This window comes from Salminus brasiliensis, chromosome 15 (genome assembly GCF_030463535.1).
Source record: "Salminus brasiliensis chromosome 15, fSalBra1.hap2, whole genome shotgun sequence".
NCBI lineage: Eukaryota > Metazoa > Chordata > Actinopteri > Characiformes > Bryconidae > Salminus > Salminus brasiliensis.
The window spans coordinates 27,461,853-27,476,863 of record NC_132892.1 but is presented as its reverse complement, the minus strand read 5'-3'; the positions used below and the strand labels follow the sequence as shown (position 1 = coordinate 27,476,863).

At 38.5% G+C, this 15,011-nt stretch overlaps 1 protein-coding gene across 1 annotated transcript; it reads right to left on the bottom strand.

The window, feature by feature from the left end:
- Positions 1-269: 269 nt before the first annotated feature.
- On the bottom strand, positions 270-14,486 carry tm9sf2 (transmembrane 9 superfamily member 2). The gene is made up of 17 exons (XM_072657400.1): positions 14,174-14,486; positions 12,395-12,462; positions 10,254-10,347; positions 9,503-9,630; positions 9,220-9,349; positions 8,952-9,076; positions 8,577-8,688; positions 8,113-8,192; positions 7,574-7,682; positions 6,113-6,245; positions 5,722-5,841; positions 4,738-4,795; positions 4,440-4,599; positions 3,640-3,791; positions 3,406-3,517; positions 2,694-2,865; positions 270-1,626 (listed from the first exon to the last, which is right to left on the bottom strand). Exons 1-17 carry the CDS (start codon positions 14,330-14,332, stop codon positions 1,559-1,561), a joined length of 1,980 nt encoding a protein of 659 aa, XP_072513501.1. The 5' UTR covers positions 14,333-14,486; the 3' UTR covers positions 270-1,558.
- Positions 14,487-15,011: the final 525 nt, after the last annotated feature.

Genomic DNA, 15,011 nt, shown 5'->3' with positions numbered 1-15,011 from the left:
AACTGTCAATGAAATGATTCTTCAGTATTCAAAGTCATTTTGGAGCATTTCTATTGGTCCATTCATTAATTCTGATACAATGTAAAGACCAGCTGCCAAACTGATGTCAAAGCATGTCAGAGGATTTTGCATGGCAGTGTTGTTCTATTATTAGGACCTTTCTTACCCCTAACCCACTTTCCCTAAATACTGAAGTCTTATTGGAAAAAGGGAATGTAAGTTTTAGAACACCACAAAATTAATACATGAAAAAAAATATTAGACATTAATTAAAAAGTCAGATTTTATTTTGGACAGGGAAATGCTTTTATTTCTAACATTCATCTCCGCCCTCCCTCCCCTCCTCACGCAATCTTATTATTTTAATTGGTAAAGGAAAAATCCAGGTCATTGTGAATCAAACCATTATAACTTATACTTGTGTATGCTTACATAGGGTGCATATATACAAGGCCAAAAAAAGAAGCAGAAAAAACAAATCCATCGATCCACGTACTTTCATATACAGCTGGATTTCTTGTTTTTCTCCCCTCCTCTAGTCTAATGTGCACAAGTTAAAATGAAGGGAAAATAAGCAACTGCTGGGTCCATATGTACAAAGCATCTAGGATCAGTTCTTTAGCTCCAGAGCACACACCTGTATTCACCCAGATGTGAAAAGCAAAATCTGACCCAAGCCCAGATCCTTATACATACGCACCCAGGCTCCTGAGCTAGTAGTGACTGGTCAGCGACTAGCTTTTATTCATTTGTTCGCCAGATCAGCATCATAAGGTGAACTCACACCTTTCTCTCCCCTCCCCTCATATGACGGTGAGGCACAAGAATAGTGTTGAGGCGTAAATGAATAGAAAGACAGGACAAACTAAAATTAAAACAAAAGTTGTAAGTGTTTAAATAAAAGAAAAGTAACCCTCCCTGGTTAATAATGCACAAACATTACCAAAATATTACCAATAGCTTGAACAGAAAACACCCCCCCCCTTCAAATAAACACACAACTCACAGCCTGCTTTTTCTTTTCTATGCTGCTTTTTTGGACATTTTTCAGCATTTCCGAAAGAAAAGAAGATATTTACAAAAATCATACTTCTAACACCGCAACAGTTCAACAACATACGTCAGCTACCTATATCTGTAGTTGATGCGTTTCGACATTAGCAAAAAGTTATATTTACAAATTTCAATTTGAAATTTTAATCTCGCAAATGGATGAGGATAAAATAATAGAGGCTGTGTGCGTGCTTTGTTGTAAGATGTTGCTATTATTATTATTATTATACAAGTGCTTTTTTATAAGCATGTGTGCAAAATAACACACAAAAACAAATGAAAAACAGTTTTTTCTTTCTTTCTTTTTGAAACTTTTTTTTTTTTTTTTTTTTTTTTACACACGCGCACCCCTCAACGGAAGCCGAAGATTTGCAGAACCTAGTTTTGAGTCGTTAGTTAGCTGGGGCAACGGGACGTCTTTTTCACCAGCGCTCTTTTCCCTCCCCCAAGGGCAGCCCACTGGGTAGAGCAGAGTACAGTCTAGGCTGTGATTGGCTGAGCTCAGTTAGTCCACCTTCACCACGCTGTAGATTTTCGTGACGAACCAGAAACAGGCAAAGAACCCAATCGTTCCTGTGAGGTGGATAAAAACACATTTGTTTAAACGCTATTCAAGAGAAAACGGCTGCAGTAGCGTGGCTTCCTGGAAATGTATTATTATAGATAATCTATAATTAAATTATAGATAATTACCAATAATTATAGATAACTGTAGGTCTACTTGCCACAGGACGCTGAACTATACTATAGTTATTAAATATATACAGCTTAGCTTTCAATGGAAGTCGGTGTAAAAAGATGCTATTGCAAGTCATTTTGGAGCATCTCTATTGGTCCATTCATCATGAAATAAACAAAACCAGCAAAAATTGAGATTTTGCATAACAGCTATACTAGTCAGTAAAACTCACACTCAAATTTCTGTCCTCACAAGGTTTTTTGTCCTCACACAAAATGTAAAATTCCACAGCAATTTGATTGGAGTTATTATTATGTGCTAAAATAATAATAATAATAATAATAATAGTATTATTAGTATTAGTATTATTAATTCTGAATCACCTCCAGTATATTATTATTATATGCACAGATTGATGTATTAGAATAACATTCTGACCAATGGACTTTCACTCCCCCATAAACTATGATAATTAAAATGACTAAGGATCTAAAACTTTACAGATGAAAATCTCTATGCTGTCAAAACTATTCAGACATTTGTTTTTAAATAAATACATACATACATAAATAAATAAATAAATAAATAAAAGGCTGAGTCACTGGCACTCATCATAACTGAGCTGATGAAAAGGACATTCACTTATAACATATAACAAGTGCAGACACAGACATACACACTTAATATGGTGCAACAGACTTGATGGTATCAATATTCAAAGTGAATTTAATATAATATTTTCCATATTATGTATGAATATATATCTCTGTGTTCATGTGATCATATTTCAGTTCAGTTAGCTAAGGTAATGAGATCCTGTTTGCTAGTGCTGCTGCTCTATGCTAAAGGAGGAATCCATCACAGTGACGGAAACGATTACCCGTAATAGTTTTGTTTATACTTTTTAAGCTGTTTTGAGTCCAGCACTGGCCTGTGTACACATGCAGAACACTGTATTTACCTGTGAAGAGGAAGAAGATGAGGGCCATGATCATGGTGTAGCCAAAATAGAGGATGGTGCTGGCCAGGCCAGTAATCTGTAGCTTGGAGAAGAAGTAGTGTACAGCATAGACCAGGAAATAAGCCGCCGTGAAACCGCTGGTGAGGAACGAGCGCCACTGCCAGTGATAATCCTAATGAACACAGACAGAAGAGTTACACCAATGTATGGCAAATAAAGTAATTTTCAATATAGGTAATACACACTATTTGTCCAAATGTTTGTGGACGCATAATGAATGTAATCAGATACTGTGTCACACCCATTGTTGACACAGATGTGCAAATGCGCACACACTGTCCCTGTAGAGAAGTATTGCCAATAAAATAGGCCTAATGCCAGGTGTGGGCTAGAGGGGTATAAAGCCCCCCAGTGTTGAGCCGTGGAGCAGCGGAACTGCGTTCTCTGGAGTGATGGTGCTCAATCCAATACTTCAGGGAAGTGTTGGGAAATTGGGGATGAGGTGCTAAACGCAATTAAATCCTCACAGCAAATTTCTCCAAAATCTAGTAGAAAGCTTTCTCTAGACAGTACAAACAGTTACACCAACAAAGAATAGTTATTCCCCAGGATAAGCATTTTTTTTTTTTTTTTTAAATACCCTTGATTTCAGAAGTAACAATGAATGAGGTGTCCAAATACTTTTGTCCATAAAACGCATGTGTATTCTAACCTCAGCACACAAGTGGAAGTAGCAGAGCAGGATGGTGGCTTCTGAGCAGGTGATCACCAGGATAATGAAGACGAGGAACAGGAATCCAAACATGTAGTACATCTGATGGGACCTGCAGACAAACAACCAGTAAGACAACAGCAGCCATCACATGCGGTTTTAACCAGCTGACAAAATATGAATAATTCAGTCAGCATAAGCAGAATTTACTTATTCACACTAATAAACACCCACCAGATGCTGTTGAGGATGAAGAAGAGCTGAATGAAGATGCATCCAAAAGGTAGGATCCCACCCATCACAATCCCAGGGAGGGGTTTGGTGTAGAAAGACTGTTCAGGAATCTGTCGAGGAATTTGATTGGTGCGCACTGGGTGCTCAATGCCCTGCATCATGCAAAAGTGACAGAGGTTGGAAGACTGATTCTTCACACGTAATCAGAACTTTTTCTGTTTTGTTTGTAGGATCACACACACACACACACACACACACACACACACACACACACACACACACACACACAAAACTGTGCTGTGAGATGATAAAAAAAAATCAGACACACAAATTAGAATTAAATAGTTTCTTATCCATTCTACAAACAGTGCAGTCAAACCACCACTGTCAGACTGGGACACCTACACTTAAATATGTCTAAACGAACCACCTGAATTCAACATTTAATGAATGCGTCCAAATACTTCTGCCTGTATCACATTTGCATGAAGCAACACCTAACTTAATTGGGATGTTTTGCTGGTGAGAAAATAAAAAGAAAGCATTCAAACAGCTCATGAGCCAATGGCTGTCCCCACGTTTTGGGGGAAGCAGTGAGTGCACAGCTCCCCCTGCTGGCCACGGCTTAAAAAGCTTTACTCTGTTACAATTACACTAATTGAAAAAATAAATAAATAAATAAACTTAAATAAAAAGGGAAATGAAGAAAAATACTTAGTTTAACTTAAGAAAGGATGTGCTTGTTGTGTGATTATTATTATGTTGTGCTAAAGTCAGGTTAACATAATATATGTACTTACAGCCTTCTTAAAGCCAAAGTAAGCCCCGATGAAAGTGAGGGGGACGGAGATACAGAACCACAGAGCCAAGATGGCCACCAGTGTGCCGAAAGGCATTGCAGCTGATGAGCCCTCGCCCCATAGGATTAAGTTCATCAGAAAGAAATCAGCAAAGACCACCCTAAAGGAGGAGAGAAGAGATAAAAATGTTAAAATACACATTTACTAACACACATTTGAGATCAGGAAATGAAAAAAGAGAGAGCTTGTTAATGAACTATTGTCGCAATCACTTCTGCCACACCCTGGCGGTACTCACCCGGGACAGAGGAATGCAGTTAGCAGCACATTGGTCTTCCACTTCTCCCCTCCAAATGCTGTGCAGAGAGAAATCACACATCACACACTGACTCACAGTAACACACGTTAAGCGTTCCTCTGGATGGACAATTTTAAATGCATTCTCTTTAATAGCTGTTTAATACCTGACAAACCTTGAAAGCTAGCAAAATTTAGAGTGAAGTACTACTGGAAGCTACTGGACCAAATAGACTAAACTAGAGCTGCACAATGATCTCAGATAAATAATGGTATTGGCAAATACTTGAGATTCCTCTCAAGGTTTCTACCTTGGATCTCTGTAAAACTGCTTTGTAACATCGTTTGTTGTGGAAAAGTGCCACATAAATAAAATTGAATTTTAACTGAATAGTAGTATTTCAGTTAATAATAATAATAATAATAATAATAATAAATAACTAAATACAAATAATGCATTGGACAGATTTGATTGATTTTTCAAATAAATTTGCATTTACTGCATTTAATTACAGAAATAAAGGTCTTGTTTTCCATCTATGCAACTTTGTTTTGTATTCTGACCATTTGTTCTTTATCTATTTTCTTATTATTGCACTGGAGAGATGTAGCCTAACAGTGTTTCCTTGTACTGTACTTCCCAGTATTGGTATAATGACAATAAAGTTGAACTGATGAACCGAATTAAACTAAACATCAGCAGATAGGTACATAAACATTACCATTGGTTCCCAATTCTCATATATGTGTATCCCTAGCATATTAGTTAGTAAGGTCAAGACGTTGGATTATCCTCTCATCCCAAAAGTACTGGATGGAGCTCCATCATTCCAATGTGTGTGTGTGTGTCTGTGTGTGTGTGCGTGCGTGTATGTGTGTAAAAGAGAGCCCCCTTCTGACACTGATTAGGGCTAATGAGCTGCAGACAGCCCCAACAGAAGTGCACAGGGGGGTTCAGGGGTTGCGACCCCAGAGGTGTACTCACACTTGTAGAATCGGGCGGCGACGTAACCAGCTGGAGTTCCAAGCAGAACCCACAGCACCACGGCACACGTCATCAGAGCACCGCGATTCGCCGGGGACAGAAATCCCAGACAAGCGAAAACTACAGAGAGACAGAAAGAGAGAGACGGTTTATTCTAGGGCTACTAAAAGTTTTTATCTTTTGTGCAAACTCAAACTCTACTGCTTCAGGTCACAGTGTAAACACTGTGCCATACAGCAGTAACCTGCACATCCGGGTCAGATGCCGTAAATACAGCAAACAGAGCCAATCCTTCATAACTGTATAAACCCTCTCCTTTAAAAAATATGTACTCTACATGCAGTATGCAGTAGACCTATGTCAGGAATGAACACAAAGTTAAAACACTCACAGAGGGTGACAAAAGTCATGATGAAGATCTGTGTGCCAGAGCCAAGGAATACAGACAGCAGCATGCCTTTGCGAGGTGGCCGGAAAACGTCACCGTGAACCAGCTTCCATCCAAACTCTTCCTGAGCGTCCTCCTAGAAAACACACAAACAAAGGACAAGTGAATCATTATGAAGAGAGTGCAATGCAGCACTATAGAGAGCAATAGAACAAATTGGTCTATCCATCATGAAAATCTGTCGAGAACAACTGCTAGATTCAGATGACAAAAAGTGACAAACACACTTTCATCATCTTAACACCTAAAGTTTACTGGACTGAACATTTGTCCATGTGTCACACAAAGACAAATACACACATAAATACACAAAGACCAAATGGCTGACAGGGGGCTGAAATGGTTAGATGAGGCATTTGGTGTTCGGGGTCAAAGCTGTAGATACACTAATGAAGGTTCATGTAGATCAAAGAGAGTGAGGCTGGCACACTGTCACTCCACATCTGCTTAAGGACTTCTTAATGAGAGGTGTGTGTGTGTGTGTGCGCGTTTGACAGAAAGGAAACAATTTAACCTTCTGAACTTTAGATGTATTATTCAAAAAATATTATTCAGTAATTGCTACTAATTAATCAGCACCTTTGTTGACATTTAGTAACCACCACTAATTATTCAGTACCCATCACATTATTCCGCAATTCCTAGTAATTATTTAGCACATCACCAGTAACTACTACTAATTATTCAGAACCTCCTTTTGATGGAGTCAGTAATACTAATCATTCAACACCTATCACCAGTTGAATGCTGAAACTACTGCTAATGATTCAGTACCTATTTGAATTATTAAGTAATTAATAATTATTGAATACATATCACCAGATATGCAGTAATTACTGCCTATGATTCAGTACCTATTTTCAATTATTAAGTAATTAATAATTATTTAATACATATCACCAGTTATGCAGTGACTACTGCTAATGATTCAGTGCCTATTTTTTAATCATTCAGTAATTACTAATTATTCAATACTTATCAAGTATTCAGTAACTACTGCCAATAATTCAGTCCCTCTTTTTAATGATCAAGTAACTACAGCTAATGATTCAGTACCTATTTTTAATTATTCAGTAATTAATACTAATTACTTAATACCGATCACCAGTTATGCAGTAACTACTGCTTATGATTCAGTACCCACTTTGAATTTTTGAGTAATAATACTAATTATTCAATATCCATCACTAGTTATTCAGCAACTATTGCTAATGATTCAGTGCCTGTTTTTAATGATCAAGTAACTATGTCTAATGATTCAGTATCCATTTTGACTCATTCAGTAACTATTACTATTCAGTATCCCCAGTATCCCTATTCTGATCCTGGGTCTGTCCCATTATCCCCAAGTGTGTTACATGAAGTGTGTGTAGATTTCAAAGGGCTGTGAAGAGCCAGACTCACCACTGAATCCATCTGGTTGTAGCGTGCAATGTCTTTGTGCAGTGTCCTCAACATGATCATAGCCACCATACCAGACAGGAAGAGCACAATCACCAGGGAGTTCATTATACTGCAACCAAACACACACAAGGAGTTAAACAGAGACAAACCGAGACAACAGAGACAAGAAACTAAAGATATATGAAAATAGTTATCAGATGTTCACAGGCAGTGGAATAAAATAAAATAAATACAATTTTGACTGAATGTGTTTGTGACCGAGGGCTGGGCGATATGGCCAAAAAGCCGATTACAATTTTCCATAGTAAAAGATGCCGATCAATTTAGTTCCACTCATATTCATACCGGTGGAGTTGCACATTTTAGAAACTTAAAATAGCTCCAACCCAAAGCACCAGCCATGAGATAACATTAGGCATGATGCAACGATCCAAGACAATCAATTGCATTATATGTAGAGACCTAATATAATGTGTTCACTTGGGGGGGGCAAATGTATTGAATTATATTTTGAATGAACACAGTGTGAGTATGTTTACCTAAACCACTGAATGTTGGTGTGAGGCATGGACTCCAGAATATAATCCCATCGGGAGGCCCATCGAATGTTCTGTTCCTCCTGCAAACATCACACCAAACAAAACAGCCATTAATACATGGGCAGAGTCCAAAACAGACTGGACTTAAAGCAATGGTTCAGCCCAACTCAGATTTTAGAACTTTCCTCTGTAATCACAGAAGATAACTCAACTCAACACAGTGTGTAATGACTAAGATATGCAATTTGCACAATCCTGATCTAGCAGCCATGCAATTCAATTACATTAGCTACTTTAGCCTCAAAACTTCAGACACCAAGCCAAGTCTTGACAAATCAACTACATTTCAGGGAAGATGAAAATATCACTTTAAATTACTACAGGTCAAACATAACAAATAACATAAACAGACAAAGGCACAAAGGAAGAGACAGTGGGAGCATAAATAAAAGAGCAAAACTCACCGCAAATTGTACAGAGTAGGTGTAAGGGATGAAGATATCTCCTTTGTATTTGTTACTAAGGCTCATGGGAGGCCCTGTGCAGTCTGGAGCGTCCGGCTTAGACTGCTTAAAGCTAAAAGAAAGAACAGCATAAAATTTTAGATTTTTTTTTATGCTTTTTTTTTCACATTAAAACACTTCACTCACATATACTATACTTCTATTTCATATACATCTCATCTATGACTGTACTCATTTCAGTGCATTGTTGACAATGTGAAAAACCAGGATTAAGCCTTCTCTAAAATGTACTGTCAAAAGGAACCAAAAAAAAGTCTGTCATAGTCCAAATTTAGTCATCTCTACACTATGATGTGCCATTAACAACTCCTGTACCTCTTTGGCTCCATCTTGGCTGCGACCAGCCGAGCACCGGCAGCCTCGTTCTCCACCACATGGTAATAGATGGTGATGTCCACATGGTTGAAGATGTAGAAGGTGTCTTTGTCGTTGAAGTCAGACTGTATGTAAGAGAAAATTACTTAAAACATAAACAGTGACTACCAGCAGATAACCAAGAAGTTAAAATGGTTAAAAAAAAACAACTCTCAAAAGCAAATCTCTCAAACATATGAAAAAAAGGTTTTTGGTTGATTGGTCTCACATTGACGACGCATGCATCTTTGGGCCGACCAGATTCTGTGACGTAGCAGCCAATGGGGAATCCAGGGTTACAGAACTTCTGATTATCCTCCACATCGTAACACCAGGTCACAGGCATGTTGTCCACAATCCTGAGGTCAGCAGAGAGGTAAAGAAACATTTATCTTCTATGGGCAGGTTCAGGCAGCCATCTAGTGGTGATGTAGTGTGCTTACACAATGATGAGAGCAATGCTGCATGTTTATTGTGATGACAAGGCAACAGAAGAGCAGAGCAGAGCTCACCAGTGGTGCTGGTAGTTAAGGAGCATGCCTTTCTTAAGGAAGTCCAGGTTGGCTTTATCTTCTGCCTTTTCAGTGTTGTATGACTTGGTGCACACATGCTTACAATCTTCCTTTTGCTTAAAGGAAAACTGCAACAGACAGAACAGACAGAAACAAGATTAAAATACAATGAACCCTTTATTTAACATCTACTGAGGGGAGATACATATGCATACATACACATACATACAGAGACACAGCATTAGGCTGTGGAGCTATGTAAAGTGTATAGATGGGGTGCTATATGCATGTAGATGCAAGTTAATGTAAGTAAGAGGACAAAGCGCTCAATTATATCCTTCAGAAAACAAGAACTGGATGAGCAGGTGTCTACAAACCTTTGAAAATGTTGGGGAAGTCTAGTCCTAGATTAGATTTTTCTTGACGAAATTTCAGAATTCTACTAGGCTAGACTAGACTTCGAAGTAATCAGTCCATAACGTAGCTAAACAATTCTTTTTTTTACGTTACAGAAAAAGACATTTTATGTCATCCTTACAGACCCAGTAAAACTACAGAAGCCTCAAACATACAAACTTCAGACCTCAAACAGGGTAATAGCTGATAATCTGTTCTGGCATTAAATAAGCAGTTAAATATATATTTTTGGTAAACAGGTCCTCTTTTTTTTTTAATTCTAGGTGTTTTTGGTTATTTGGCTTTTTTTATTTGTGTGCATAGCTGTATGTGCACTGATTAATGGTTTTATTACCTTATATGGAGAAGGCTCAATTCTCTCTCCGAAAAGCACCTGGCCCAAGTTTTCTGACGGCCGCTTCTCAGCATCAACCGTACAGAAATCGAACCTGGATCAAAACAGAAAATGTTTCAAAGAGCAATCTAGTATGCAGACAGACACCGTAAAAGCAAACAATACAAAGTTCAAATAATTATAGAAAAGATCAATCAATTAATAAGCAAGAAAGCAACTGTAACAGCACACTGAATGTATAAACGCTCACTGTAAAAGGTAACTTATACTATATTGATTACTTTCAATGTAGGGCTGCACAATATTCTTATTTCAAATTATCCTTATATTCTTATTTTATAGCTTCGAACATCTCTGTGTCATTTGCCTGAATTCCAGCATTCATTCCAAGACAGAAAATCTATCACTATCTTTCCAAGTGGTGTTCATATTAGTATGCATGTTGTCGGTCTGGGCAATATGGTATAAATACTATATCACAATATTTAAAGACATTTTAACGATACATGTAACCACAGAACAAACACATCAGTAGTGACAGACTCTCTCTTACTGAGTACAGTGATTTTCATTCAACATCAATTGCCTTTTATCGAATTAAACCAGTCTAATTAAACTGTTTGCAATGAAATGCAGTTGATCAGTGTTCTTTAAACACTAATTACAGGCTTAGAAAAGCATGTTGTGTATCACGCCAAGATAAAATAGTCATATTGCCCAGCCCTACTGTGTTGTTTAATAGTTGGTGATGTTCTATTTTGTACAATCTATAATTAGTGCACATTTTACTCCTGCATACATGTCTAATCACAGACAAGAAAGACTTGGAAGAGAAAAGAGGCGATGGAGCAAGGAAGCAGCAGTAAGGAAGACTGCGGCATGTGAGAAGAACGAAAGAACAAATTTGCTTAATACTGATGCTTATTTAAATAACTGTTTAATCAATTAAATAAAATACCATCATGGATATAATGCTCATTATCATTTAATGTCACTAAAACGGAAAAGCAATATGACGTTATATCGGTACTGGTGATACATATGACATGGCACATAGTTACTCCTCTGAGGTTTGCGTGGGCTACATTCCAGACACCATTAGAGTGTACAGAGGCTGCAACTGATCTTAAAGCACTCAGTGTTAATGCCAGGACAATCCCTCCTCAGTTTCAATACTCCCTAGAGCTAGTCCAGGGTGTCTGCAGGCATTCTTCACGTAACTCTAAAACTCAACACTTTACAAAAAGCTCACTAATATCATGATATCAGATTACATTTAAGTTTGCATTAAGAGAACCGGACTAAAAGTACATTTATAGAAAGTAAACTTTCATGTATTTTAACTTTTTAATGATGAAGTATTCTGCTGCATAAACTACTAAGCGTTTTTTTTTTCATATTCATATTTTTTCTACTAAGCATTTTTTTTGTATTTTGTGGAGTCCCACATGGTTCTATTTTAGGGCATATGAAACTTATGCAAATAACGATGAATGCAGTTATGAGAGTGAAAAACTGAAGTGTGAGCGTAAAAAGAGAGTTTTTAGAAATGTTATACACTGCAGTTAAAAAGTATATCCAGCACTTGACAGTTAAAAGAATTAAACAATTCTTTAAAAATAAATAAATTGTGGATTTAATGTCCACAAAAAATCTAATTCTATTATCTCCAAAAAGGAAAGATTTTTCCGGTATATGACCTTTAAATATAACATCATTACTTCTTAAGGCTTGAAATCTGTGAGGCTTAAAAAGACAAACGAAGACCTGCGCACACACCCTTAACTCAATCACTAACACCTTTCTTTTTCTCTTTATCTTACCACTCCCTCGCTCTTTAGGCTCACTTTAACATCATGTGAGGCAGAAGACAAGCACGTTTCAGAGAAGCATTCTGTGGTTACAGCCTGTCAGGGTGCTCAGGAAAAACCGGCTGGACAGCTCCAACTAAATGTGCAAATGTGGTGTTACACTGCCTGTGGTGGGTGGAAGATATCACCTTTATACTGACTCTGACACACGGAGATTACGGGCAAACAGAAGTGACGTAAATTACAACAAAAGCGTAGCATGGCTGTTAAGGCCTGGGAGCAGTTTAACAATTCCTTAGAGTGTAAAGAGTGTATGTAAAGTCTACTTACGCAGTGTATTCGTAGGGCAAAACAGACTCCACAGAGTCCAGCCTGTTCACAAACAGCTCGATTTTGTCCTGTGAATGAATGTGCAACCGGAAGAAGGATGTGTTATAGGTTATCCTGCCGACACTTAACACTCAATGACATGGAGAGCAAGGCTGTGGTAAAAGCTTAATGGTAGTTTAGTGATAAGCACTGATAAGCCGCTGTGGGATCGCAACAGGATGTACACACATAGACAAACAGCCACGTTTAACAGAAGACAGCAAATGTACACTGTTTGGAAACACATTCTAATATTGGGTTACATTCGACACGTCTAAATGCCCATGAATGAAGAAGAAGATAAACCATGTTGAGATGGGGTATCTGACTGAAGTTACTGAGGTAAAAAAAAAAAAAAAAAAAAAAAAATAACCCCAGGTCGACTAAACAGAAACAGGTAATAGAGACAGGTATGTAGAGAATCAATGGCTGGGAGGCAAAATAATAGGTCTGAGGACCCGAAGACATGCATATTACTTCCACTCAGAAGCATTTTGAGGAATCTACTATATACTACACACGTCACGTTTCTGAGCTTTATGCCTTCATTTAAGACAGAAAAGCTCCTGATAGGACAGAGCAGAGAGCTTAATGCGCTTCAGATTTCTAGACTGATAAACTGAGGAGCTCCACTTCTACAAGAAACAATGAAGCCCCTAAAGCATCACGATACAAACATTATATTTAGAGACTAAATGTTATAAACTGTTCCCTTAGTCTATTGAGGGCGTGTTGTCAACAAATTAAGGGGAACAATTTATTCAATTGAGAAAACTGCCCCCTCCCTCCATTTAATAAATGTCTCCTTCAACTTAATAAACTGCTCCATTAGTTTAGATGGGACGTTTCAGCTAAAATGAGGGGACGGTTTATTAAATTGAGGAGACAATTTATTAAACTGAGAAAACTATTTGTTCCTTCCATGTAATAAATGTCTCTTTAACTTAATAAACTGCTCCCTCAGTCTAGATGGGATGTTCCAGCTAAACTGAGGGGTCAGTTTATTAAATTGAGGATATTATACCCTCAACATAATCATTATTCCTTCATATTTAATAAAGGCTTTCCTCAATTTAACCAAATCTTTCCATCTAGATTGACGATTTGCACCTCTACTCTGGCTTTTCCTTTAATAAAAGACATTTTTACTGCAATCTTTCTCTGAAATCACTACACTTTTGCTGTAAAGTGGTCTCCATTATGTGTCTACAATAGATAAATCCATCTGTCTCCAACAGCACTGAACCATGTGCTCTCTACCGTGCTTCAGGCTTGCTATGAGAACTGTTAAGACTGCATTTGAAGACACCAGTGGTCCTAAAATTTGACCACTTGCCCTGATATCACCTTATCTTGGCTGTCAAGGCCCACCAGTCAGACAACAAACAGCGCTCTATCCGTGTGCCTCCTAAGCTAAGCTAGCTACAGCTAATGCTAAGCGCGAACAGCTCAAGTTACACCGGTCAGCATTGACAAGCGGGTGTTTTGGCTCATTCCGAGTTCAAAAACGCCTGGAAAACAATGAAAGTTAGATAAGACCACTTACAGATGTTATAAAATCCCACCGGAGCTTTAAAACTACGCAACGTCCCGAAACGATCCCCCTAACTAGCGCTAGCTGGTGGCTAACGGGGCTCTTAGCTAGCGACGTTTTAGTGCAGAAAATGTCCAGCAGAGAAAAAAGTAAGAAATAAAGACTAGGTGTTTTTAAGGTGTCTAAGACATGTACTGGGTAATTACCTGACATTCCCTCCCGCTGTCTTCTCCCTCCGTGGGTTTTTCACAAAAACTGACAGGCGCCAAACCCGGAAGGTAGAAAGCCGCCGCCTCCCGCAGCAGCAGCGACGCGCCGAGAAAAAGGCTCAAAAACACGCAGGAGACGCGGAGAAAGACGAACATCGTGACTCAGTCGACGACCTAAAGCCTCATTCAAAATATACCCGGCCGTACGAGCGGTGAGAAGCGAGCTCCAGCTGTCAGAGGTGGCTCATTTGCGAGAGACCGAGCAGGACGCAGCCGCTCCAGTTCCTCAGACACGTCACCCGCTACACGGCGGAGGAAGGGAGGGATTGTGGGACGGTGGAGGAACTTCCAGAAGGCCATCGAGTAAACTTCATTTTTCACAATAGGGGTCTTTGAGACTTCTGCAATCACCAGAAAAAATTCAACTTTATGGCTCAAATATTCAGGTTTTGGAAAAAATACCACTAGGTGGTACTGATAATCTAATACCATCACCTTTTCAAAAAAATAAATAAATAAATACAATAATAACAGTTTCAGATGATGCTTACTTGGAGCTCATTGCTGACAAAGATGTGCAAATGCACACACAAACAGCCTACCTATTCCCTGTAGAAAAGTATAGCCAATAGAATAGGACTCTCTGGAGCAGATAGAGTGCCAGCCCAAGGCATACATGAATTACGCAGCCGCTTAGGGCCCTCAGCACCACCAGGTTATTCAGTTCCTTCTATTGGCTGCTGACACTGTTGGGTAATGTTAATGATAGTGGGTACGTTACACACACAGTGTAGGCAATGGAATGATAAAGCATTTGGTGCCGAGGTGGTGGTAT